The sequence below is a fragment of the Oryzias melastigma genome, linkage group LG4, assembly GCF_002922805.2.
Source record: "Oryzias melastigma strain HK-1 linkage group LG4, ASM292280v2, whole genome shotgun sequence".
In the NCBI taxonomy this organism is placed as follows: domain Eukaryota; kingdom Metazoa; phylum Chordata; class Actinopteri; order Beloniformes; family Adrianichthyidae; genus Oryzias; species Oryzias melastigma.
In genome coordinates, this window is record NC_050515.1 from 14,758,762 (window position 1) to 14,784,474 (window position 25,713).

Sequence of the window (25,713 nt, forward strand, 5' to 3'; positions counted from 1 at the left end):
AGTTTCACCAAAATTAAAGATGAATGTAAACCACCAGAGTAGCATTTTTCTGTTACCTTGGGTGAAGCTGACTCCTGTTGCTTGAGCTAGCAGCATCCGGTACATGTCCCTCTGTCTCACAATGGACTCAGTCACCTTTATTTGCTGGTTGCGTTGCTCCTTTAAAGACTCCAGCTCCAACTGGACTTTTTCAAACCTCTGCTCCGTGTCGCCGCGCCTAACAGTTCTTTTGGTTAGCTTATAATGTGACTACTGACCCACAACAGTTAAGATACAGTTTCAAATAAAAGGGATAATATTTAAAGTATTTTTCACAAAAATGACGTATCTTGCATTTTGCATTTCTAGAATATTAGACTGCAAAATCAAAATTATGAACACTGGCGTACCTGTCACTGGTCGCTTCAAACTCCTCTTTCTCTTGGGAATCACCGAGCTCCCTTAGGGCCACCAGAAGACGCTGATTTTGCTTCTGAAGCTCTTCTACACTTCTGAAGGTCACCAAGTGTTGGCTGATCACCTCCGATGAGCTGCTGATGTCAGCAGAGCTCACCTCCTCCTCGTGAACAACATGGTTTCCACGAGCCTCTTCCAGCTCCACCAGCAACACCCGGACCTAGCATCAATCATTATTAGAATTATTTTTTGCTACTTGATCGGAATAAAAGACCATCTAGCTTAGATCCTAAACTGACCTGCTGCGCCATGTCAGCCACCTGGAGTTCAAACCTCTGGTTGTCCCTTTCTAAGATGGATGAGCGCTTGTTTGCTTCATCGGCCTCATTCTGCATACGGTGCACCTCCTAAAGGAAACAAACCAAAACTGAAATGCAAGAAGCACTTCCTATGGGTGTTTTATGTTTACAACTGCATAAAAGGGATTATAAATAGTATACATGGGTTTATATTAAATTTAAAAACATTTTAGAGAGGAATTTTACCAAATTAGTGGGCTACATACCTTATAAGCTTGTTCCAGCTTGGTAGAAAGACTGGCCACTGACTTCTGCATGCGCTCATGCTCTTCTCTTTGTCTTTTGAGAATGGGAGCCTTTGCCTCTACTTCCTGCACAATATTATCCAGGTACTTATTGATCCGTTTATTCTCCAGCCGTTCCAACTGCAACTGCTCGTTGCTCTCAACGTAAGCTGTGTACAACTAAAAAACACATACCTTATGTTAGAACAGCGAGCAAGACAATATGTTTTATGGTTATTTTGATATAATTGAGACAGTGTTGAAAAGAGATTACTTAAACTTATGTGAAGTTTTACAACATTTTTTGATGAATTGTGCAATTTAATTGTTAAAAATAGAGCTGCAAACCTCAGTCAACTTCATGTTTGGCTTTATTTTAGACACGGCAGCAGCTGTTGGGGACATAGTTGTCAGTTGCTCCTCTGTTAGCACAGATGTGTCTACAGCGTCTAGTAGAAAAAAAAACAGATGAGAAAACATTAGAAGGCAACTCTAATTTTTAAATACATAAAACGTGTGTGTGTGTGTGTGTGTGTGTTAGGAGGAGAGGGGGGGGTGTTATATGAAAGTAAAAACTAACCTTTACGTTTAAAGCTCGACAGAAGCTCATTGGCATTATCAAGCTCCTTCTCAAGGCTCTGGATCTTTTCCTTTAACTCATTCACTGTCTTGTCTGTGGCAACATTCACTTCCTGCACCTTCTCCTCAAGAGCTTTGTTAGCTGTAGCCAGAAAGAAAACAGGAAAACAATGGTGGAACAGAAGATGCTAACTTTTAAATCAGCAATGATCACTTTTAATTTGTGATTTAGGACAAAGAAAATGAAAAAAAAATTGGGAAGTTTAGATTAGAAGTCCAAATATTGCCAAGTACCTTCTCCGGCATCCTTCAGGAGCTTATGGAGCTCCTCCACTGCTCGACTCAGCTCCTCACTTTTTGCTTCGGAATCTGCTGCTGCTCCCTGGTTTTAAAATAATCAAGTAAATAAACATATCTTTCAAATAAACCAAAATATTTTGTAAAATTGAAATCCATATCCTGATGATGTAAAGCAATCCACCATTTCTTGAGCTTACCTTATACAAATTAGAGAGTTTAATATTGGCATTCAGCTCATTCCTGAACTTTTCCTCCATGGTGGCATGTTGCTCTTTAGCCTACAAAAAAAGTTGAAATAATATAAACTTGCCATGTTAAACCAAGGAAAAAAGACTTTGTGATGACTGACCACCAATTTATTTAGTGATTATACAGCACCAAATGCATACATCAGGAAAACATACTTCTTTCAGTTTGTTGATTGTGTCCTCATTTTGTTTCTGGAGATTCTCATTTGAAGACTTCAAAGTCATCACTTGATCCTGAATTTTATTCAGCTGAAATAAAAAATGTAACTCTCAATAAACAGAAGAAGTCTAAAAGTGAATAAAGTTCATTTTCCTTTTTTAACATCCCAACATTACTGGATATCAAAGAACATGCCTCATCTTGCTTGTTTTCAAGGGCACACTTTAGCTCCAGAATCTCATTTCCTTTTTGCCGTGAAAGAGACAGGAGTTCCTCCGTTTTGGCTTTCAACTCCTCTGTCAGCCAAGATGTTTGGTCACGCAGAAGTTCCTTCTCTTGCTCCATCCGGTTTTCTTTGTACTAAAAAAAATAAATGGATACAAATTAACGTAATTTTCTTATAAAACCAAATGTTCAATATAAGACATAAAAAGTATTTACCTTTATGTTAACTTCTGCTGTTTCAAGTTCATCCATTTTCATCTGCAGAGCTAATTTGGAAGTGTTGGCCTCCACCAACTTTTCATTTAGTTGCTTCAAATCATCTGATGAACCAGTCAGAATGTCACTATTAATGCATTATTTACAACATATAAATCGTAGAAAATTTCCCATTTTAGTTTATTTCTACTTACCATTCAAATGTTCAACCTCCAAGGATCTCCTCTCCAGAGTTCTGACAAGTTCCCGCTTTTCTGTTTCCAGATTCTCTTTGGCTTTTGACAGCAAAGTCTAAAAAAACAAACAGACCCATAAAAGAAAACATAGCTAAGTAATGAAAACATATGTTCTTGTATAACTGTATGACTAGAAGCAATTTTTTTGGGATTATTACTACAAATAATTTAAGCCTTTATTTTCAAATCACAAAAAGTAACCACGCTTACATGAGCCTTTTTCATACAACTGAAAGCTCTGAAATGTGCCAGGTCTATTCTAAAATAATGAAAAAGAGGCAGTGGAGCTGGAGGCAGTGGCCGAAGGTAGAGTGGGCATCTTTTTTGCCTCAAAGACGCGGCCCTAAATGAGCAAAATAAAATGTGTCCTCAAAAGCATTTAATCAGTTTTGTTTAGATTGCTGTCAATTTTTTTTACCCTTCATGTATTCCTGCAGCTCATTTTATACAGTCAAAAGCAATATGGGCACAAAGTAAGGATGTATACTAGTAGTATACAAAAGTAATTGCCATTATTTACAGCTGAACTATTTAACTCTAAGTGCAAAAAAATAATCACATGTTGGAAACAATATCTATAATAGTTAATCTATATGGATGCACTTTGTTCAGATAATCTTCAAATACACTTCACAAATAGGACATTTAACTTAAGTATACCTAAATAGCCAGTCTAATGATAACTAATTATTTTTTGTTTCCTTACCTGTTCAGAGGACATTTTTTCCTGTGCAGACTCATATTCCCTGTTCTTTTCACGTGCATTTTTGAGCTGCTCGTCTAGAGCAAAAAATAAACACAAGTAAGAAAAACTCAACAAGCAAATCATCATGTTTGGATAATGCATTAACACGACTGTTCTTACCGAGGTTAGAGAGTTCCTCTCTTAGTTTGTGATGTTCTTGAGTCTGGGTCAAAAACTCTTCCTGACATCGGGCGAGCTCTTTAACTTTTTCGAAAAACTGTTGTTCTGTGCGAAGACAATAGTATACGGTCAATATTATTAACAAATTGGATCCCTGTTAGCAAAATACGTTTTAAGCGTTTATATAAAATGTAAACTGATGCTAAAGCTAACACAATTTTATTTAGCTTCGCATAATTTCCTTAAATGTTTATAGTAAATAAAAGTACGAATTCCTGAAGCAATTGATAAAAGTTCTTCGACTAAAAAAGTTAAAGTTAAATTACGCACTTTTTTTTACTGATTCAAACGACATGAGGGAAGATAACACTTTCACATAGCAAGCTAGCAGCGTACAACCCAAACACTCACCGCTGTCTACTCGAAATTGTTCCTGCTGTGCTTTCAGGGAATCTATTTCATATTGAAGTTCGGAAATAATTTTCTCAATTCGGTTCAGAACTGGTTTAGGTAGTTTAGAAATCTCGGACGCCTCCAACTCCTGCAGCAATAGTGCCGCCATTTTCCCAACAACGTCCGTCAGTCTGAGCATGCGCATTTCATGCTTTAGCCTCCACAAAGGTCACAGAAGAATTATGGGTAATGTGTTTTATTGATAGCTTGAGTTACTCTCCTAAAGTAATGGTTTGTTTAGAGCCATTTACAGATGGGCGCTTTTGTTTGGTTTGCGATAAAAATGTCAAACAAGATATTTTGGAACTTCGTTATATATATATATATTTTAAATTTAATATGCTAGGACAATGTTGACCAGCAGATGGCATCAGAGAACAGAAAACTTTTGTGGTATCCAGGTTGTGTGAGAGCAGGATAGGTAACACAATGTAAAGGTTAAATGGTAAATAGTTTTCTATAGATTTTTCTGTGTAGATCTGTTCTGGAGAGGGAATTCCTCCACTTACTGGATTTTGTGTCATCCACACTAGAATCACTGAGGCGTGCAGTACCAAAGACGGATGTCAGGGTTGTTTCCTACTCAGGACACTGATGATCAACAGTGTTTGGTCTGTAGAATTTCCCAACAGATTTCAGATGTGTTCTGGTTCGAATTTGGTGTTTTAGACTGGGTTGCAAACTTGTCCTCACCATTTTTGTGGCAGGAATACTGGTCTTTTTCTCTGTGTCTACCTTGAAGTGTGCCTCTATCTACCAATTGATTTTAGTATTGATTCATGTGCCTGCTCATATTAGCGGCTATGATGTCTGATGCCAGAGGCTTGTTTTGGAAAGATAGGTGAATGCAATAATAAATAAATACCCAAGTATTGCAATTATCATGGGGCTCAAGCATCAACAGAAAAAGTGAACATATCTATTGATTCAAAGTAAAGATTGAAAATAATTTCTCTGTATTTAATTTCATGAGTCTATGTTTATTGTGGTGCCAGGTGTAGTGCAGTCACCCTTTGTTTCCAGTGGGCGCTGGTATAATGTGATGTTTGATTTTCTAGTATTCTTCAGGGTGTGTTCTACACTGCAATTACACCCACAAACTCATGATGATTCAAAGGAGAACTGTTTATTCTCCTGATCTCTATTTCTCTTCCTGCAGGTAGATTTGCCTGGCACTTTCTAATGACCTAACATGGCCTGTTGTTTTTACTTTTTAAATGTGCCATTCTACAACACCTTTCGGTAGTTTAGACAGTGTGTCTTGATTTTTGCATTGGTGGTGTTTGTGTTGCATCAAAAAAACTCATGCCAGGTGAATATATGAGCGGCAGTAATCTGCAGGTGAGGTTTAAAAGAACCTCCACCCAATTAGGATTCAAACAGGTCTAAAAAGGGCCAGTATCTCATTGCAATGCTATTCCAGTATTGTAGACAACTTTTTTACCCATTCTCCACATATAGATCATTTATGAAGCAGCTAAAGATTCACCTACATTTTAATTAAATTTGTGAGTTTAACAGGAGAATGCAATAATCTATTCATTTTGGCTGTTGCACACAAAGCACAATAGTATGAGCAATGCTTATCAGAAACAGCAATTCTGAGTAATACGCTGAGAGTCCTTGCATCATCTTTTTCACTGTAATAACAAGATCATGAAACAATTTTAGAAATCCTGAGGCCTTACCAGAGCTGACACTTTGTGCTTTGAGCTTTAGTTCAAGAACAATGCAAGGACTTTAATTGCAGTTTCAGCGTCAGTAATTTAAATCTTGTGGTCACATTTACCTGTTAGGAATTTAGACTGCAAACATGTTCATACAAATCCCCCAATGTGATACTGGTTCATAATCTACTGGGTATTTCTACAGAAGACATATGAGTAATTATATACTTTTGCTAGAAGCAATTACAGTTTTTTCCCATTTTGTAATGATGGGCTGTCACACCTGGATACCAATATGTATAGTTTTCCATAGCAACATTACAGTGCAAACCCTTTATCCTGGCTCATATATGTTTGCACTTGTTTCTGACTCAGCTGCATGGAGTCATTGAGAGAGCTTTTTTTGCGAACATTTTTTCAAAGGTTTTTATCTCTTAATAGAAATCAGTCATTTAACCAGCTATAAGTAGGTAATCCTATTTCCTGTTTAACGTAAAACAGATCCACCCTGCTGTAGCTTAGTGAAGTGGGAGTGTTACAGAGACTAATTAATTTTTCTGGACGAATTACAGCTTTGTTACTCACTCTCATAACTTCACGCAATAAACCCACCCTCACTTTTTCTGTTGCACGTCTCGTTTACTTCACAAGAGCTTTAGAAAAGTTATACATCCCTCTTACATCAGTGAGTCAGCAGACTCACGTCATCTAAACAATGCGTCTGAAAATAGATTTACATTTACATTGAGGATGATTTACTGTTATGTCACCTCTCCCACATCCGCTGGCCATGTTTGGTCAAGAACCCGGTTCTCACGACCATGTCATGACATCACATCAGTGAAATGAGTTTCTGTGTAAATGAACTGGAGCGTAACAGCTGGGTTTCTGGGAGTCCAAACGTTAAAAGCACAGAAGTTTTCCAATTAGCGGTACACTGTAAGCAAAGAAAGAGATCAAAACATCACAGTGTGGGTGGGATAGGATGGGGATGAGCACTGGGGTAAACATTTGTTTCAAACAGGTCATGAGTCTAATCAGACATTGGAGTTCGTACAAATTAGAAAGGTCTAGTAATGTAACTGGGAACTATCTGGAACCTTTTCAAACTTTTACACACAAAGGCTGTTGAGATTTTCACTCATAATACCTATTTTGAGACTGGACTATTGGAGTGGACAGTTAAGGAAAAACATTTTAAGCATTTTTTTTATTAGTCATATCTCAGTTCTTGTCTGTTATTTGCTGTTGGCATTGAAAATACCATACTAAGTCCATTAGAGAACTTCTGTGCAGCTGATAGATACTTTCATTTGACAGGTAAGCTTTTCTCATAAAGTGCTGTGATCCATAGCAGCAACTGTCTCACTGACATGTCTGGGCATCCCAGGAACGCCTCTATTATGACAAACCTGAAGATATTAGAAATGCTTTGATTATTCCTTAACATGCAAAGCATAACCGACCAGAGGCGGGCCAAGTGACTGCTAATGTGGTATCCCAAAAACATATTTCCTCTGGTCTTCACAAGCTACTGAGATATTTGCTGTCAAAAGAATTAAGATAATATTTCATACACTCATGTATCTTGGGGTAATTTCAAACATTTTTGTATTAAAAAAACTGTAACTGTGGCCATACAGTGCATTTTTATTATTGTTAGAATCCCATAAAGATAATAATAATATTAATAAAAATGTTTTGATGGTTTCATGACAAGTGTCAATAAAAAGTGGGGTTGACAGATCAGATATTTTGCAGATAAGAAGTAAAAGCTTATTTTTTAAAATTCATTTTTGGTCAAGACAATTTAATTAAAAAAAATTGAAATTTTAAGAACTTTTGTTAATTTGTCAGACAATCAAGTTTTAAGGTTAATCAAAGTATTTTTTGCAGTCGTTGAACTATAACAACCCATAAAAGCACAGCTTTAACAGGGTAATTTTTTTTTTATTTTTCCCTAAACTCTGTTCAACTTACACACATTTTTCAACATTAGGAAGACTATTGGAATAATATTCATGATTTATCATGAATATTAAATCTTGTGATTTTTAGAGCTTCTATAATAAATTAGTAAAATGTCTTTATTAAAGAAAAATATTAATCATACTTAATTCATCTTTAGATGAGGCTTCAACTTGGAGCTTTAAAAAACAAACCATAAAACTACTTAAATTAATAAAGTCTGATTCAGAGACGTTTTCTGGTTTGCTTCCAGTGTTTATTTTAACACTAATAAACCTCTATTTTTGAAACAGTTCAAGGGAAATCTTGCAGCCATTGCTAGAAGATAACATTTAGTTTTAATCTGATGTATCTTTTTTTTCCCCAAAAAATATTAAAGTGAATTTGAGGATCAAAGTTTCTCTAAACTGTACTTGTTTACATCTTTTAACTTCCTTCTTAGGCAAAATTTCTTCATTGATAGATTCTTTCCTATTGCATGAGTTTTGTAGTATGTAGTATGTTTACAAAGTGGACATTTTATCATATTAAATTATGTCTGGATCTTGCATTTTGATTGAAATTTAAAAGAAAAGCACACATATATAGTATATATTAAAAAAGCAAACTTCTTCATCTACAGTATCTCATTTGATTCTTTTGTTGTAATTATCTATAGAATCACTTCAGGTTATGTAATGTTGTTGTAAAGTTGTTCACTCTAACAATTATTTCCCACTTTCAGAATCCACCACACAGAAATGAATTTTGTCCTCAGTCATATTTTATTGATCGATATGTTTCTTATAAATGTTCTCCAGAGACAACAGTCAACTTCACTACTTTAACAAATACAATCAAAGTTCTTATGGTTCAGTTCAGTCCTTCATGTATTAAGTTCTAGCAGAACATTACAGTGATGCCATAGAAACATGGGACATGTACAATACGTTCAAGATAATTTAGGAACAATAAATCAAACTATTTTTAAATCGTTTTCAATATTAAATATCTATCAACTAAGACTAAAAAAAAGATAAGTATGAATTCTTTTTACAAAGACAAAGTATGCAACATGATCTAAAATTACAAAATTAAAAAATAAAACTGTTTTAGTTGCTTTGTTATCCTTCAGTCAATTAGCAGCTCCCAAATATGGTGTTTTAAGGCTGCCATTGTTGTGTCTCCTTTAGAGAATGATCCAGAACTAGAGTTCTAGAGAACATGATATGGATTTCCTATTTGCTAAGGCAATAACGAATACTCATCATATTTTATTTATAAATCTTCCCAGTCTTGGATCTTTGACACAGCTTCTTTTCTCTGACAGTGGCCTCACTTGATTTACTCAACATCATTTTCTTCTTCATCCTCCAGCTTGGGCAGCTCTTTCTCTGGCAGCAGACCATAGCTATTGAGAAAGGTTTCCACATCTGTGGCGAAGAATTCTTCACTTAGGTGCTGTGTGCAGGAAAGGAAATTCCCAAGTAACTCTCCTGCTTTGTACACCAGCAGAGTAGGTAGATATTCATCCGAGAAGCGCTCGGCGGCTCCAGAAGCAACAGCGTCGATCCTGCAGAACTTTACAGTTGGGTACTCAGTTGCCAGGCAGTCAAGACAGCTGTTGAGCTGCTCACAACCTTTGATACCAATCTTGTAGATGTGGACAACCACCACCGTGCTGTGATGCTCTTTCTCTATGACTTCTAGGAAGGCCTCTCCACTGTCCAGATCGTGCACGCCTTCAAACTTGGGCCCGAAGCTGAGCTTGTTGTGCATTTCTTCCATGCATTGCCTTCTGTACTTCTTCAGACACCCTTCATCCTCCTCCTTTAACAGCTCATACTCTTGGACACTCATCTAAGAAAATAGATTTAATAAACAGTTACGTTTGTATAAATGCATTTCACGGTATTTGGTAAAAAGTAAAACAAAAAGAATAAACTATTTGCTGAAACATCTTATTTTTTATGCTAGTATTTACTAAACCAGAAGAACATAAAAGCAAAGCATTGTTTTTAATGAGTTAAATATAGGTGGTACCTTGCGGTTTAGGTTTGCTCTGGAGTCATCTTTGGATTTATTGGGGGAAGACATTTGTCTCAGCAGTTCTTTTTTTGCAGAGGGCAAGTTTTCCCGGTCCATACTTTCCAGTTTAAACCTCCTCCAGTCATTGATGACTCCTTTTGGACCTGTGGTGAAATTAAAAAGCAGCTTACTCTTACTCTTTCTTACAAATAGGATGTGTTATATGCAGTCTTTTCTCCTTCTAAGAAGCTTGAGACTTAAATTATTCTTTGGAAAGTCACACTGTGTAGTAAGTGGGTTGGCAGCAGCAGCTAATGTGTCCTGTTTTGCTTTAGGATTATCCTAACCTGGAAGTGTACTAATTGCTTAAATGTTGCGCAAGAAAAAGATTAGAGCATCCACTAAAATGCACATTCCTGAACTTCCTTTCACCATTTTTTTAACCATCCTCATTAAATATTGCTATTTCTCACCCCCAAAAGAATCCTAACATCAAGTACTTTATGTCCTCACCCACCCTCAATGAACATATGCTGTACTAAAGGAAAAAAAATGCTCACCTGTGTGGGTCGCATTCTCCTCAAGCTCGATCAGTTTGTTTGACATTTTTGTGGTCAGCTACCTTTATGAGAAAAAGATATAAAGACATCAGTCAAACAATCAGATTTATCCAGAATAATGTTAAAGTGATAATTATTGTTTTGTTAATTTGCAAAATGAGAAATGCGTAAAATTATGAGACAAATCCAGTAGGAAGAGGAGGAGTCCCATGAAATTTCATTAAATTAATGCAGTGAAAGAGGATTAAAGAACTGCAACAGATCAGTTTTACTTTCAAGGATCCCTTAAAGCTGCAGTTAATACAGATAAACATCCAGATTAGCGGGTAAAATTCTCTGTTTTCAAATAAAACTAACAGCTTGGAGCTGTCTTATTAGTTCTGCTATAGTTTTGTTTGGAGCAGTTGACAGTGGGACTTTTGTAGAACCAAATTTCTTATTGGATTAAGTGCCCTTTTCCTGGTAGTCCTCCTCCATGCCTGCAGTCACGATGCTGATCTGGTTTAATGATCTTTATGGCCACCATCTAACTCCCAATTCCCACGGAGTGATTTTCCATAGCAACAACAACTGAAGCTTTAATAAATAAGTCTTTATTTTTTATGTTATCAAGACACAAACTTAAAACTTTTTATCAGGACTCCCCTGATTTAAATCAGTACTAAACAAAAGGTGAATTGTTCCATACGGAAGCTGTCAGCATCAAGACAGCAAACTCTAATGTAAACTATCAGTTCACATTTGTACAACTAATCACATTTTAAAACTTCGGAATTTTCTGCAAAAGTCTTCCAATTGTAACTTGAAATTTGTGCAGAATTCACATAAATATATAAAAAAGGAAACACCATTCTACTTCCATGATCTAAACAAGCTTTAGCTCATTTGTCTGAATCCAACATATGTCTTCTTACCTTCCACAGTCACAGTAAAGTCCTCCCTTTGTGTAAATTACAAACCATCCACTGGTGTGCTCTCAACCACTTCACCGCCCTATCTGTTTGTCAAACAGAGTGTTTCTCTGTGCATGCGTGTGGCTTTTCCAGCCAATGAGATAGGTGTAATGGAGATTTAAAAAAAAAAGACCCCATGGACCAAACAGAAATAGAGCACAGATCCTAAGAGGATTTCACTTCAGGAATTAGAAGCCTCTTCTAGATAAAGGTCCGACTACACAATGTGAAGAGTTAAAAGGATATGGACAGAACTCGTTTTGAACATATAAGTTCAGTGTATTATTATGAGACTGTTCCTGAGTCTAGTGAGTGAGTTTAGACGATGCATTGCAACTTAGCACACAGACCATTAAGAGTTAACTGAAAAAAGTAGCTCAATATCCCTGGGATGAACTTTCCAATAAAGTGATCTTGTCTGAATGTAAAGTTCTCCGGGCACTGAGCGCTACAGGAAGTGAACACACGTCAGCAGCCTTTTGAAACGCATAACTCCACCAACAACGGGTGGGGTGCATCTGTGATGCTGAGTCATGTGCTCCACAACTATTTTCAGAACAATTCCACTGTTGTCTCTTTACACTTCCTCTACCAGTATTTCAATTTTAAATTAACTCTATAGTCAAATGTTTTTTTAATGCAAGCAAATGTAATAAAATATATTTGAGAGTAAAAAAAAAAAAGTTAAAGGTAAGCCTTGTGATAGTGTGCTGGCTGGAAGGTCTTTAGTTCAATTCCACAAGGCATCCCAAATATTCTAAAAAATGGGATGCAGTGCCTCCCTGTTAGACAGTCAGCATTAAGAGCATGGATCGGGGGGTTTAAACCACTAAATGGTTCTCAAGCATGGCTGTGTCTGCAGCTAACCACTCCCCCAAGGTTGTGGGTCAAAAGCGGAAAGCAAATTTCCCACATTTAGGTGTGAAATTTGATGAAGATGTCAAAGGCAAAGTCCCATTTGCCTTTGACATCGGACAGAAAAAATAGCAGAAAACAAGTTTAACAAAAAGCTTAAAGAGAATAAAGTATCTGGAGAAAATGGTTGTTTTTTGCATTGAAATTAGTAGTAACTTATAAGAAAACCGGATCAAAATGTACCAGCTTCTTTGAAAACAGTTGTTTTGTGACCCTTCTGCTCTCTTTGGCTTATTTACATTAAAAGTGGGGTCATCTGGACCCCACAAGACAACTTTTTTTTATCACTGATTTTTGAGTTTCACTAATGTCCACGGCAGGCATAAAATCCTGTCCATGTCCACATTTGTCATGGAAGGAATCGCACATCAATATGTGGTTGGAGTCATCTGGACCCCAAAGATAGTGGAAATATTATTTAAAGTGAGTGTTTAAAACGTTGACTTTAGTTTGAAGAGTGAGCAAAGTAATATTTATTGAAATATTTTCAAAGAAAAGTCAAAGTAAACACAGTAAAAGGATCTCGTTCTCATTAAATCTCACATGTATATGCAGTATTGAGGGTAATACATTAAAAAGTAACAAATTACTGTAATTACAATACTTTTAACAGTAAAGAAGAAACGTAGAAAACTAAAATTTTAATTTTGGTAAATAAACTACAATTATTAGACCATAGAACCCCTCATTACTTTGTTACTCATGTTTTGGTGCAGTGAAACTATAACATGTGGTATATATTATCTTTCAGGTAAATGAAACAAAATGGAGATTAATAACTCCATATATATATATATAGTTGCTGAGACATGCACACAAATCCAGTGTTGGAGATCCATCCATCCTCTCCAGTTCATCTGGGACCTGGTTGTGGAGGCAGCAGTCTGAGCAAAGTTGCCCAGACTTCCCTCTCCCCTGACACTTCCTTCAGCTCCTCTGGGGGAACCACGAGACCTTCTCACTCCAGCTGAGAATCATAGTCTCTCCAGCATGTCCTGTGTCTTCCTGGGGCCTTCGCCCAGTGGGATATGTCTGGAACACCTCCCTAGGGAGGCGTCCAGGAGGCATTTGGACCAGATGCCTCCCTATTGGCTCTTCTCAATATGGAGGAGCAGCAGCTCTACTCTGAGCTCTCTCAAGGTGACCGAGCTTCTCATCCTATCTCTGAGGGAGCACCTAGCCACTGCTCATTTAAGTCGCTTGTATTTGAGACCTTGATCTCTTGGTCATGATCCAGAGCTCATGACAACAGGTAAGTATTGGAACAAAGATCGACTGGTAAATTGAGAGCTTAACTCTCTGGCTCAGCTCTCTCTTCACCACAATGGACCGGGGGATGCCTGTCGATCTCTTGCTCTGATTTTCCTTCACTTGTGAACAAGACCCCAAGATACTTAAACTCCTCCACCTGAGGCAGGAGCACTCCACCTACCCAGAGAGAGCAAACTACCTTTTTCTGATCGAGAACTTAGCTGTGCTAACCCTCATCCCAGCCTACGCACTCTTGGCTGCAAACCACTTCACTGTATGCTAAAGGTCCTGGCTGGATGAGGTCAAAAGGACAACATCATCTGCAAAGAGCAGAGATGAAATCCCATTGCTACAAACATGAACCCTCTGAAAATTCTGTCCATTAAAGACTATGAACAGCCCTCCCTTTTATTACGAAAAAAAAAAAAAAAAATCAGCATTCTAAATTCAAAATTGGACTTAAATTGTCTACATTAATTAAGAAGCCAGGTAAAGAAAACATTCAATTTCTGAGAGTTAGACACAGTATTATAGTCAAAAGCTAGCACTTATTTAGAAGTTCCAAGTATATCAGCAGGTGTGCAAACTGTCCTTTCTCATCAAACAGCATGGCCGGCTGATGTTTACCTAGACAAACCACAAAATCAAGGCGGAACAGTTCAGCATCACTGACCAACACAGTGTTAGATATCAAACAGAAAAGTCACAAAAGACCTTGTGCCAACTCTCACGCAAAACCATGCCCTGCAGCCACAGAGTTGATGAAACCCTCATGCAGTATTTTGGAGTCAAATACAGTCAAATGTGAAAGTATACTCCACAGCTGACAAAGTAAGTCTTTGCAGCAAAACGAAAAATGTGGGTTTATATAAAAACAGATTTAAGCAAGAAAATATAAGTGTAAGAAAATATCGTTTCAGTGAAATATTGCAATATTTTGTTTGGCGATACTTTTATCAATTTAAAATACTGGCCAGGCAATATGTAATTAATTATTTATAAGCAAACATGAAGTTCATTCTTACTTTTGTTTTCCACTTAAATATTTCCTAATTTACCAAAAGAAAAGCACCACAAACTTGCTAGAGTAAAAGCAACTTGTTTAGGAGATACAGTTGCAGTGCTTAATAATCTGATGATTAAATAACATGTATTTTACCATTTTAATTCTGTGGAAAGTATATTATTAGTTTGATATTTCTCAAGTCATAATTAAAAAATTGTGAAATATTGTCTTGTACTGTCTCAGATATATTGGGATACATTTCGTATCATGACATGTTTAAATTTGAGTTACTAGCCAGTAAAGGAGGATACGTGATAAGAAACCTCAGTTTCACCTGTTGTAAATCGCTGCACTCCCTGCACACATCAATACAAGCTTTTCCCTGAAAGAGTGTTGAGTCACTGCAGTGCAAATAGGTAGTGCAAAGCTCTCCAAACCCTCCCTGTACTTCCTGGGACATGAAGCTACGTTTGACTTCTGACCTTGGTGGATGTGTCTGTGTCCCGTCTATATTGGCTTAAAGGATTACTGGACTCTTTAAAAAGGCACACAGAGCATTGAAGTCAGTTGGAGGTTCTATAGCTGGATCAGCACGGGTTGCCAAAAACAGGATTCAAATGGATGTTTTACATATTTTTCTGTTTTAAAATGTACGGCAGTATTCAGTTGCAATCCAATTTTAGCCCCTTTAATCTTCTGCCTCCACATTTGTAAATAACATGCTACCAAAACATTTAAAAATATCTCATTTGGAATTTGTGTTCATTTCATTTGAAAATGTTTTATTTGAATAATACCTTAAAAAAATAAAAGTCATTATTTTGAAAAAGTCATAATTGTAAACCTATTTAGAACGTGGCACATAAATTTGTCAGTGTGTTAGTTCGACGTACGTACTGTTGTCTATGAATAAATTCATTAAGATTAAGTTTGTTTACTTAAATATTTATTTTACAGCTATTTTTAAAATTAAAACCTGCTTTAATTTCTTAAATCAGAGAGCCATGGAGTGGTTGTGGAACCTAGTGCCTCAGAGCTTCAGGTTGCAGACCCCTGATCCAAACAACTGTACAGAAACTGTACACAAAACCAAATTGCATTATTTAAATCGTATTTATAAACAATACTACTACTTTGAAACTATTTTTAACAAACTAAGTAAATGTGCTTCTGTGTTCAGTATGAGGACTACAGTCTAATTCATTAGTATGACAGTATTCTTATTTTATTCATATTAAATTACAATTATCAGAAACCCTGTTCTAATTCTAAGTGTGAATTGGTTAAACAATCATTTGAGATGCAATTTGAATTTTGGGTAAAAAAATAAAATCCAATTCCTTTTACCAGCATCCGATTTGTTATAGTTCCGTTTTAGAAAGCAGAAATGCTTTTCTACACACAAAAAGTTAACGTAAACAGGTGATTTTTGTTTCATTTCAGAGGACTTTATATTTGTTTTGGTACAGTCATTGGTTTACAGAGAGATTTATGTTCAGTTTTCTTACATCTTAAATCATCACTAGAGGTCAGTCTTCTGCCTTTAGAAGATGACTTTTAGAGGTCCAGAAAACAACATGAAAGACAGTTTAAAAAATAGATCTTGTTATAAAAGATATTTTGTGTTACATATACTTCCATCCATCCATCTTCTTGGCCGCTTCTTCCCTTTCGGGGTCGTGGGGGTGCCGGAGCCTATCCTGGCTACTGATGGGTGAAGGCGGGGTTCACCCTGGACAGGTCGCCATTCTGTCGCAGGGCCTCAATCACACACACATTCACACCTAGGGGCAATTTAGAGTCACCAATTAACCTATGAAGCATGTTTTAGGACGGTGGGAGGAAGCCGGAGTCCCCGGTGAAAACCCACGCATGCACGGGGAGAACATGCAAACTCCACACAGAAAGGTCCCAGCCGGGATTTGAACCGGGGCCTTCTCGCTGTGAGGCGAGAGCGCTAACCACTGCGCCACCCTTACATATACTTGTTATATAAATGAATCTGTTATTTATTTTTGCTCTGTTGCTATATTGCTTAATATCTTTATTACTTTTGACAATTAAATGAAAATGGATTGACAATAAAAGACAGGCGGCAGCCACAAACTGTGAAGCTTCCTCTTTCCGCATTTCAAGGAGTTCACCAATACCTTCCTGTTTGTTTTGCATACCATATATATGTCAGCATACGCACTCTACACATAAATTGGAAGTTATTTTAAAAAAAGCAGAAGGTCTCTAATATAGTTACATAATCCACACATATACATATTGTAGTTAGATGATTTGTGTTGCTTCAGACACGCTCTTCGTATTTTCACACTGACCCTGGCTACATTTTATGACTTATTGTTGAGTCACAAAGAAATGGGCGGAAATATAAGGTGTGGAGCGGGAACTACAGTTTTTCTAACTGTCAGTAAGTTTTACAGGTATTTCAGCAGCGGTGTCTCCTACAACCTAAGTAGTACGTGTGCTTGATTTTCTCATGTGACTCAGTTGTGTTTGCATTCCTTAGATAAGGTAAAAGCATCTAGATAAAGCGCTGGAACCAATTCATCATTGAAAATTAGAAATGGAAGAGTTTAAGGCGTGCTGATTTTGACGTTTTGAAACTCATGGGAGTTTAATCCAACATTTGATACAAACTATTGTAGGGCTAATCTTTAAATAAAAATATTCTTTTGCAGCAATAATGTTCATGGTATTAACTCATAGTGGTTTTTAAGTACAATAAAAAAAATCCCCTTTAATTAGTTTTTAAACTGGTTTTGTGATCTTAAAATGGAAAACCTACTGTAACTTTCCTTGGCTAAGCTTCACTTTTACTGTTTTGATCTTTTATAGTCATCCTTTAGAAACCTCTTCCAATATTATGACAGCTTCAAGCCATTGCGTTATAAGTCTGAAAGTCCAGACGTGAGTGTCCAAAAACAGCAGGTTTCTTCTCTCTGGCTCAGGAGTTTTCATTTCCTGCCGCAGTGAGGAATCAAATGTCTCTTACACTAACAGTGACGTTGAAAATGAATCTCACTGGAAATCGTGCGCTCCAGAGGTCTGTTTTTTTCTGTCTTTACTCTATCCATGAGCCTTTTTTAAAAGCTTTTCCTCTTTCTACATTCTGGGAAATACGTCTGTTTAGATGATTCAAGACATTTTTCTGCTTCCTCCTGCAGATTTGTGAAAAAAAGGGAATTCTCAGCTTTTAGCTAAACTCCTTATGTGGTCATTATTATCACCAACTTGTAAAATTATAAAGCTGGGGATGCATAATAAAGTAAAAAATCACCCAAAACATCTGTCATTTTTATTCCAATTATTGGCTTTGTTGTTCAAAACAAAAATGCCTAATGAGATCTGCAGATGGATAATCCAGGATTACCTGGAGTAACAATTGTTTCCATTATAATGAAGTAAAGACAATAGAGTCAGAACAGAATTATTTACTGTCAGAACTGATGAGAAATAGGAGTAAATGTTTATTCATTTTATTTACACACATGCTGATGCTATTTAAAAGAAGTTATGCAACTTGTAATGTAAGACAATTAAAAAAATTATTTAAAAAAATGACAGTTGGGATTAGCTGCACCAGAACAAACATATTTACAAAATATATTAATACATGTGAGATTTTTTTTTTTTACAAAACGTTTTGTGAATAAAAGTCACTATAAGTATGGATATTAAAACTGTCATATGTGATTTCACATGGAAAATCTATCATAAATATAAATCACAAAGACATTGATTTGCCAGCTATTCACAGGAAAATGATTGTTTTCTTTATTGTTAAATCAGACCAACACAATGCCTTTTTTATGATCAGAAAGAGTAAAGAAGTGACAAAAAAATGTTGTTGTGAATTTTGGATCTTATTTATTATTCATAAGGAAACCAAAGTGTTTTTTTTTTGCTTTTTCCAAGTAAGAGTTCAAAGACACAAACAGGATCTTTCCACTACTTTTTTCAATTCATTGTTTTCATGTTTCCTTTCCAAATGAATGTATGAACAAGTTAAAATCAATACATTTCTTTAACATTATTGGATTATGGCTCCAGCCTGATTGATCGATTTCCTAAACAAATTTAAACATCTGACTTAGAAATCCAGCAACATAAAAAAATATAAAATAAATTAAAAGTAAATTATATAAATATATGTGATTATTATATTAACTTTATTTTTTTATTACAGTTGTTAAACTTTTTAAGAAAAACTATGAAAACACAACAAAATAAATCCACTTTTCATTCTTTGTCTTGGTATTTTAAATACATGCACACATAACTCCTGAGTTTAGGAGCACAGATGTGAAGCAGAGATTATGGGCTGTGTGTTGTTCTGTCATTTGTCACAAACGTTTTCCTGGACTGCTGTGAGTCTTTGCAGCCAAATAAAACATTTTTTTTGTCTATCTCTCTTTCCACATTGCATTAACAGGAACCATTTCCGAGAGGGTCAGTTTGGGCATTTCCAAATTCCCGTTAATCCCTGTGTTTGTTTTAAAGACAGACAGGAGGTCACCGTCTGGTTTATCTAGTTAATAGAAATTTAATGTATAACATTCCCATCATTGTTTCTTCCAACAGTAAGAAAAAAAGAGAAAGCCTCATTACATATGAGGATCTGTGAACGTTGCTTTTATCTGTTGTCTCCACGACGTCATGCATGCAGCTGAATGTTTTGTTCAACAACAATGCTTTTTGTGTGCGTAAAAGCACTAACCTATCCAGCTACTCTGTCTGGGACTGTTGTAAATATTACAGTCATTCATAAATATAACTCACCTCTCAGCTATGTTTTTGTTTTTACTGGAGGAGTCCATTTCAGATGAAGAAACAATGATGCAGTCTCTACGTCACTAAGATTGTTAAGCACTTGAGGAGAAGGGTGCAGAAGAGGAAGAGTCGGAAACAGAAAATAAAGAATCACAATTTTTAACCACTTCATGCCTGAATTTATTTCTGCTGTAAAAAAAAAAAGTTGCCTATCTTTAGTTAGTTTGGATAAATAGGCATCAAGGGGATAAGAGGAGCCACGCTTTAACGAAAATATTTCTCTGCATTAATCCCAATTTAGGTGTTTTGAGAGATATGTTGGTGCTGCCATTGTTCAAATGCTGGAAATCATCAATGAAAATACATAACGGTGGAAAAATGAGCAGAGAGAGTCTCACGTCATTTGGCCAGAATCAAAGATGCAGGAACAAGTGGTGGCAATTTATTTATGAGATAGAGAACACCTGCACAAATGTTGCTCCTCCCAAACAGGAAGTGATGTCAGTTCAAAGAACACCGAAGTAAAACTCAACAGATGAAATAGCTTTAAAGTCCCACTCCAATCATCTTTCGATCTATTTTAAAAGCAGTCCCAGTGGTATTTTAATTATTATTAATTATGTTATTTTTAACCAAAATCATGTGACATAATTTTGTCTGTAGCTCATCAGAAATTTGATGGGAGAGTAAGCCTGCATTCATCTCCCATCATCTCTTTGTTTACATTCTCTCCCACTAGCTTACAACTCCTCACAACCCCAAGCAAACCAAACAAAATTGGGGCATAATATCAGAGCTATCCTGCTGTACGGTATTTAGCCAGATGCCAGTTTAGACGAGGAAAACAAAGACGTTGATGGATCTATTTGTCTGTAAGTGGATGCATCTCAATGGAGCAGAGCAGGGAGCTTGTGGCCCACCAAATGTAGATTTCATGTAACAACTGGAAGCTTTTTCACAATAATTTCAAGAAAAAAATACCAAGAAATGCAGTTTTAGTCTCAAATTGTGTTAAATATGTCTTTAATCATGAGAAAAATGCAAAAAGAAACTCCTAAAGCACAATTTTTCACTGAAATAGAGCTTGAACCTCCATCCATCCATCTTCTCTTTTTGATTACCTCTGTGATTTAGTGTGGATGATGAACCGTCCCACTCCTGAGTCCTGAGCCTCTGCTTCCTTCATGGAAGGCATGTTGGTGGGATTAAGGAGCTGCCAACAATGTCCTTAACCGAAGTCAACAAACAGTTCACCACCTGTATTACAGAGAGTGTTAGCAGAGAACTGGTCAGAGAACTGGTCAGAGAACTGGTTTCCCCTGTTCAGCCCCCAAATGGTTTGACAGAACCTATTCAACCAGAGTTTTCGGCTCTACTGTAGAGCTGAACCTCACTTGGACTGTAGATACATATCTTTGAGAACCCCACAAACCAGTCAGGCTTGTTGAGACTCTTCCTTCATCTTGATTACATCTTTCACTTCCGGTAACCACCATCGGGTTCATTGATTGCCACACTGTTAGGCACCAGAAACCCCACAGCTTTGAAGAGCTGCTGGAGGTGGATAAGTCCACAGACTCAAACTGTCCAACCTCCTCCGGTATCTGGTTAAAATTAACCTGCTAGATGTGGAGGTTAAAGACCCTTTTGAGGATAACTTTCCTAATTACAAATATGTTTCGGCCTGTTGAGTCTGTCCAATGTCCTTTAACTCACCACCAGATGGTGATCGTCTCAAAGCTCCACCCCCCTGCCCCCAGTTTAACTGTATCATTTGACCTTGTGTGTTTTGGGATTATTAACCGCATTTTAAGACAACAGAGAAATTGTAAGTTCCTATGAATCACCGGTGGTGCAAACACACTCTAGGTAGTTCCTCAATGAGTTGTAGACACTAATTACAACTGAATCAGTGCTCTCTGCCAACAACTGACAACTTCTGTATGACTCATGGAGCAAGCAACCGCTTCAAGGCGGTTTAGAGCTGATCAAACAGGTTGCAGCCTCTACTGAATGATGTCCTTAGAAAACATAACTTTGTCAATCTTTGTACCAGCTGAAATGTCACTAAATTCATTTTGGATGACTCCTGGACACAACAAATACCGGATCTTGGAAAAGACGAAAGGAAAAGAAGAAGAAGTGTATCTTCTTTTTCATGCACCTTGATAAAATAAAACACGCTTCAAGGGGAAATACCAAATGAAGTTTTTTTTTAGTGTTACTTTTCATTTTGTGTTTTTATCATGAGCATAGAAATCTAACATTAGCAGAGATAATGTAACCTGAGAGAAACTTGGTATGTCAGGTAGCCTCTTTGCTATGCTTCCTGCACCGCTCCCCTTTTGATTGCCTCACACTCCTTTAACAAACTCTGTGTTGTTCTTTTGAAAGGCTCACCCACTGTAAACATGCAAGATATTCTGCATGCTTTTTTTCTTCAAAGATAATTCAGATAGCCGAACAAGGAAGATGGAAACAACTACTGTGATTTTACTCAGGAAAAAAACAGGGCTGTCAGGGAGTGTCACATCAAGCTTCAGGTGTTTTTGGTGTTTTTTTTTTTTTGTTGTTTTTTTCTTTTGCAAGCAGGCATGTTTTTAGGTTGCAAAATACACTGCTATTCCACCTTTGAAGTCATCAGATACACAGTAAAAAAAGTGAATCGATGTTATCTAGAAATATATTTTTTGAGATAGGTCGGTGTATCTTGTTCCATTTTTTCTGACTTTTGTAAATACTTTTTAAATTTTATTTTGAAACATTTATAGTTATTTTTAAACTATCTTCAATGGATTTTGCTGATAGTTTAGAGAAGTCAATTTTAGAAAAGAAAATTGAACAAAGACAATGTTGAAAAAAAGATATATTTGTTTTCTTTTCTGCATTGCTTAAACTTTCCACAATTACTGCTTTTTTGTTCAAATACTCACATATAAACAGTATACATGTACTGTTAAATTGTATGTCATTTTTATTTTTGCTGCAAAAATAATCATAAAGTTACTTCTTTTTTATTTATTTATTTTTTAATCAGACATTTTTTCATCACTTTCCGATAATTTAATTTTTTTTCAAAGACTATAAATCCTTCAAAATTTTGAGTTCAAAATACTAGATTTAGATGCAAAAAAATTCAAACAAAACAATATTTTGACACATCAATCGACAAACATTTTTCCAGAGGTTTTTCTTCAACAGCATCATGAAGCAGCTGAGTAAATTTCTTGAATAAGAAAGATTCCAAGTAAGGTGAATCTTAAGCCCTCTTCCGTGACTGCTTCCTTTACCGTGAATGAAAAGCCTAGTTTGTGTAAATATCTATATTGATGTTTCAAAGGGGCTGACATGAGTCAGACAATTTACCCTTCCCTGTTTGAATTGCAAAAGGTTAAATTGTAATCCATCAAAGACAGTGACTCAAAGATAAATGAGGCTCTTGGAAATGACGGAGGCGCACTCAAGAAACACCTGGGATAGATCTCGAAGAACTTGAGGGATTTTAGGGATCTGTGTCTTGAGTCTGAGCTTAGAGATCAGTAAAATAATTTTAAAGTAGCTAAAAAAAGATGTTAAATAATTTAAATTAGATCCATTTCAGAATTGACTCAGTGACACGATTCTTTTAAGGAAGCAATATCTAATCTGCATTTGAGTAAAAATATTGCCAGCTGGAGGTTGATCATCTTGATGGGCATGCATGAACTGAAAAAAATATTTTTCTCAGAGTAAAGTTTGCAGATTTTTGAAGTTAAAATAAGATCATATTTCACCTGCTTTGACATTAAAGATCACAGATGAAAATGCCATTAGCGTCAGACAAAAACAGGCCACATTTCCTGCCATAAACACACACAAGTGGCTGTATGTGCACTAGGGGTCCACCTAAACATTTTCCAGAAAGTTTATTTTCAGTCCACCTACACTGTTTACATGTGGACAGCAGGGGCTAACATACATAAATCAACATTTGTAAACTTACTTCTGTGCCTTCAACCCCAAGGTTCATGGTTTTCTTCATTTTTGGTCACTTTTAACATCTGTCTCTAATTTCTCATTTGTGTGTTGACAAAATCTAACTGTTTACTGCTGTCATGCCAGTGTCCATTTCAGTTTTTAACTTCTTGCCCGTTGAATTTATTGAAATGTTAAATTTAAGCAACTTACCTTAATCTTTTGGAATTTTTTTCTTCAAAAAGATTTCAGAATTTCGGCTTTTGAAAATACATACTGCTCCAGCACCTCATTGGTTAAAATTGTCCTCTTTTAGATTTTGTGGAAACAATACAAATTATTTGTAATTTTTGGAAATAGGATGCCAAGTTTATGCTTTTTGTTCCAAATTGAAACCACTTGGAATAATTTACTATTTTTAAAATGGCAAATTCTCCGACAGATATAGACTTCCCATGGACAAATTTCTAGTGCACATATATTCATAAATTATATTTCAATAAAACTGTTTTTATTGATGAAAGTCTATGAATGCTGTACATGCACACATCATTAAAAGAAAAGTTTTTTAGAGAAAAATCAGTTTATTCACACTTATTAAGTACAACCATGTTTTTTTGTTGGTTTCAGTGCATGATGTGTTGAATGTGTGCCAATGCCAAGTGGTTTGTTAACTTGATGACTGTTCTTTAAAAAAAAAAAAAACCCATTTCAGGAATTCTGCGTCGTATCTCTTGTCTAAGAACTCAAATATGTGATGGGTTTCGGGAATCAGTCCACCAACCTTTTAAGTAGAAGAAATATATAGGACTCCACCCAACAGAGCTGCCTAGCTGATGGGAAAACATGCCTGAACAGACGACTGTCATTCTCTGATACTTAGCTCATCTCACCTAACTTTTCTTCCTTTAACATCTCTTGAAAGCCCCGACTTGTTTCGTTTTCTTCACAAACATAACACAATTCAGTATCATAGAGAGGAAATGCATGAATGACTGGGTTGATGACTTAGAAGTGGTCACTAATGGAAAATAAAAGTGTTTGAGGAATTGCTAAACAGTGAAATTAATGCGAGTCAGTAGGTGTGATGTTGGTTTAGATCACATTTTTAAAACCTGTAGCCAATAAAATTTTTTTTTTAAACAAATATTTTTATGTTTTTTTTTCCTTTATTATGGTTGACGGGCTTCAAGCTTTTGTTCCAGGATGTTGTCGAAGACGCACCAAAGTAAAAGGGAATAGTTTAAACAATTGAGCAGAATATTTGAAGTTCCTTTCAGACGATTCCAAGTAAAGTTAACCACTGACAAGTTCATGATTTCCCTGACAGCAGTCTTTAAGAGTTCAGAAAGAGGCTCACTGCAATGAGAAAAAAAACACCATTTAAGATCTTAAAACCTCAGACAACCCTGCTCAGTTAATGGTATTCAGTGAAAAACACAAGCATCCAACATTAAGTAAATGTTCCACAGATAGCATTTTAGATTGAAGAGCCACAACCCCTCCACAAACATCTACAGTATTGTTTTTCCATAACAACAACATAGAATTCCAAAGATAACAATGAAGAATTGTTCAGAAAAACAGGTGAGCCTCATATCCGTCTATGTTCAGACATTTACAGCATTCCTGATACAGACTGCACTTATCAAAGCATGAAAAGATGAGAAAACTGAGCAGAATATTAATACTGACACACATACACACAGTGATATCAAGCAGCATCAGTGCTACGTGCAGATTCTGGACACCAATTAAGCTTGCTTTGGTGAATGTGCTTTTCTGGGTGTTCTGGCGCTGTCCTGCCAAATCCTGCATCCATGTGGGATCCGATTCCCTGGGCTTCTAAACAAAGGCAAATACGTCAATTCATTAACACAGTAAGGCCAAGATTAATGGGAAGTTTATTATCTGCTCTTTCACACAAAGAAAAACTATGAAAGATGTTCTAGCTGTTGACAGATATTGAAATGACCTCACCACAAATCCAATAACTGCTATTATTCAGAAATGTGTTCGTGTGTTCACTGTCGACCCTTTTGCTTCATGAATTTATTGAGAGCTATTTGAAACTCTGTGGGATTTCTTGATAAATTGATCAAAAATACCTGAACATCTGTTGTTAAGTGGAACAGACAGGTGCTACTGGAATACCAAATAAAGGAAACGTCTGAATAGGTTTCAGCAGACATTCAAGATGCATCACTCAATGACCTGGAATCCTGTACACCCTATTACTAACATGGGAAACATGAGCTATCATCTAAGTGTCACTTTATGTTTCAGGGAGAAGTTGAGAAACAGAAAATGTTTTATCACCTAGTGACAATATGCAAATCAGAGTTTATAATAGGACTGAAATCAGTGAGTTTGACAAAATTCTGGATGG

The 25,713-nt window shown here is 36.3% G+C and overlaps 2 protein-coding genes across 8 annotated transcripts in view; both read right to left on the reverse strand.

The window, feature by feature from the left end:
- tprb (translocated promoter region b, nuclear basket protein) overlaps window positions 1-4,424 on the reverse strand; it is a 20,780-nt gene extending 16,356 nt beyond the window's left edge. For 3 of the 6 annotated variants that reach the window (XM_024278630.2, XM_024278631.2, XM_024278633.2), the window contains exons 1-15: window positions 4,220-4,423; window positions 3,809-3,913; window positions 3,650-3,723; window positions 2,902-2,998; window positions 2,708-2,811; window positions 2,462-2,626; window positions 2,263-2,355; window positions 2,056-2,136; window positions 1,853-1,940; window positions 1,560-1,700; window positions 1,328-1,428; window positions 962-1,159; window positions 696-803; window positions 390-616; window positions 57-217 (exon numbers count right to left, since the gene is read on the reverse strand). In XM_024278630.2, the coding sequence (XP_024134398.1) occupies window positions 57-217; window positions 390-616; window positions 696-803; window positions 962-1,159; window positions 1,328-1,428; window positions 1,560-1,700; window positions 1,853-1,940; window positions 2,056-2,136; window positions 2,263-2,355; window positions 2,462-2,626; window positions 2,708-2,811; window positions 2,902-2,998; window positions 3,650-3,723; window positions 3,809-3,913; window positions 4,220-4,406 (1,930 nt within the window). In that variant the 5' untranslated portion in view covers window positions 4,407-4,423. Of the gene's footprint in view, window positions 1-56; window positions 218-389; window positions 617-695; window positions 804-961; window positions 1,160-1,327; window positions 1,429-1,559; window positions 1,701-1,852; window positions 1,941-2,055; window positions 2,137-2,262; window positions 2,356-2,461; window positions 2,627-2,707; window positions 2,812-2,901; window positions 2,999-3,649; window positions 3,724-3,808; window positions 3,914-4,219 lie in introns of all 6 variants that reach the window. The other 3 variants (XM_024278632.2, XM_024278628.2, XM_036211562.1) reach the window with 2 other exon arrangements.
- A 4,213-nt stretch (window positions 4,425-8,637) lies between these two features.
- On the reverse strand, window positions 8,638-19,789 carry pdcb (phosducin b). Of its 2 annotated transcripts, none has more exons than XM_036211565.1 (4): window positions 19,769-19,789; window positions 10,464-10,525; window positions 9,919-10,067; window positions 8,638-9,735 (listed from the first exon to the last, which is right to left on the reverse strand). In XM_036211565.1, the coding sequence occupies exons 2-4, from the start codon at window positions 10,507-10,509 to the stop codon at window positions 9,220-9,222; spliced, it is 711 nt and encodes a 236-aa protein (XP_036067458.1). In that variant the 5' UTR covers window positions 10,510-10,525; window positions 19,769-19,789; the 3' UTR covers window positions 8,638-9,219. The 2 variants fall into 2 exon arrangements, with proteins under 2 accessions (XP_036067458.1, XP_024135125.1); XM_024279357.2 differs by lacking the exon at window positions 19,769-19,789 and adding an exon at window positions 11,378-11,644.
- Between the last annotated feature and the right edge of the window lie 5,924 nt (window positions 19,790-25,713).

Bases quoted from the DNA above. Each gene is read 5' to 3' on its own strand.
- pdcb (XM_036211565.1), bottom strand. From the start codon at position 10,509: ATGTCAAACAAACTGATCGAGCTTGAGGAGAATGCGACCCACACAG. The intron at 10,068-10,463 runs GTGAGCATTTTT...ATTTCACCACAG, and splicing joins GGAGAATGCGACCCACACAG to GTCCAAAAGGAGTCATCAAT. The intron at 9,736-9,918 runs GTACCACCTATA...CTATTTTCTTAG, and splicing joins GAGCAAACCTAAACCGCAAG to ATGAGTGTCCAAGAGTATGA.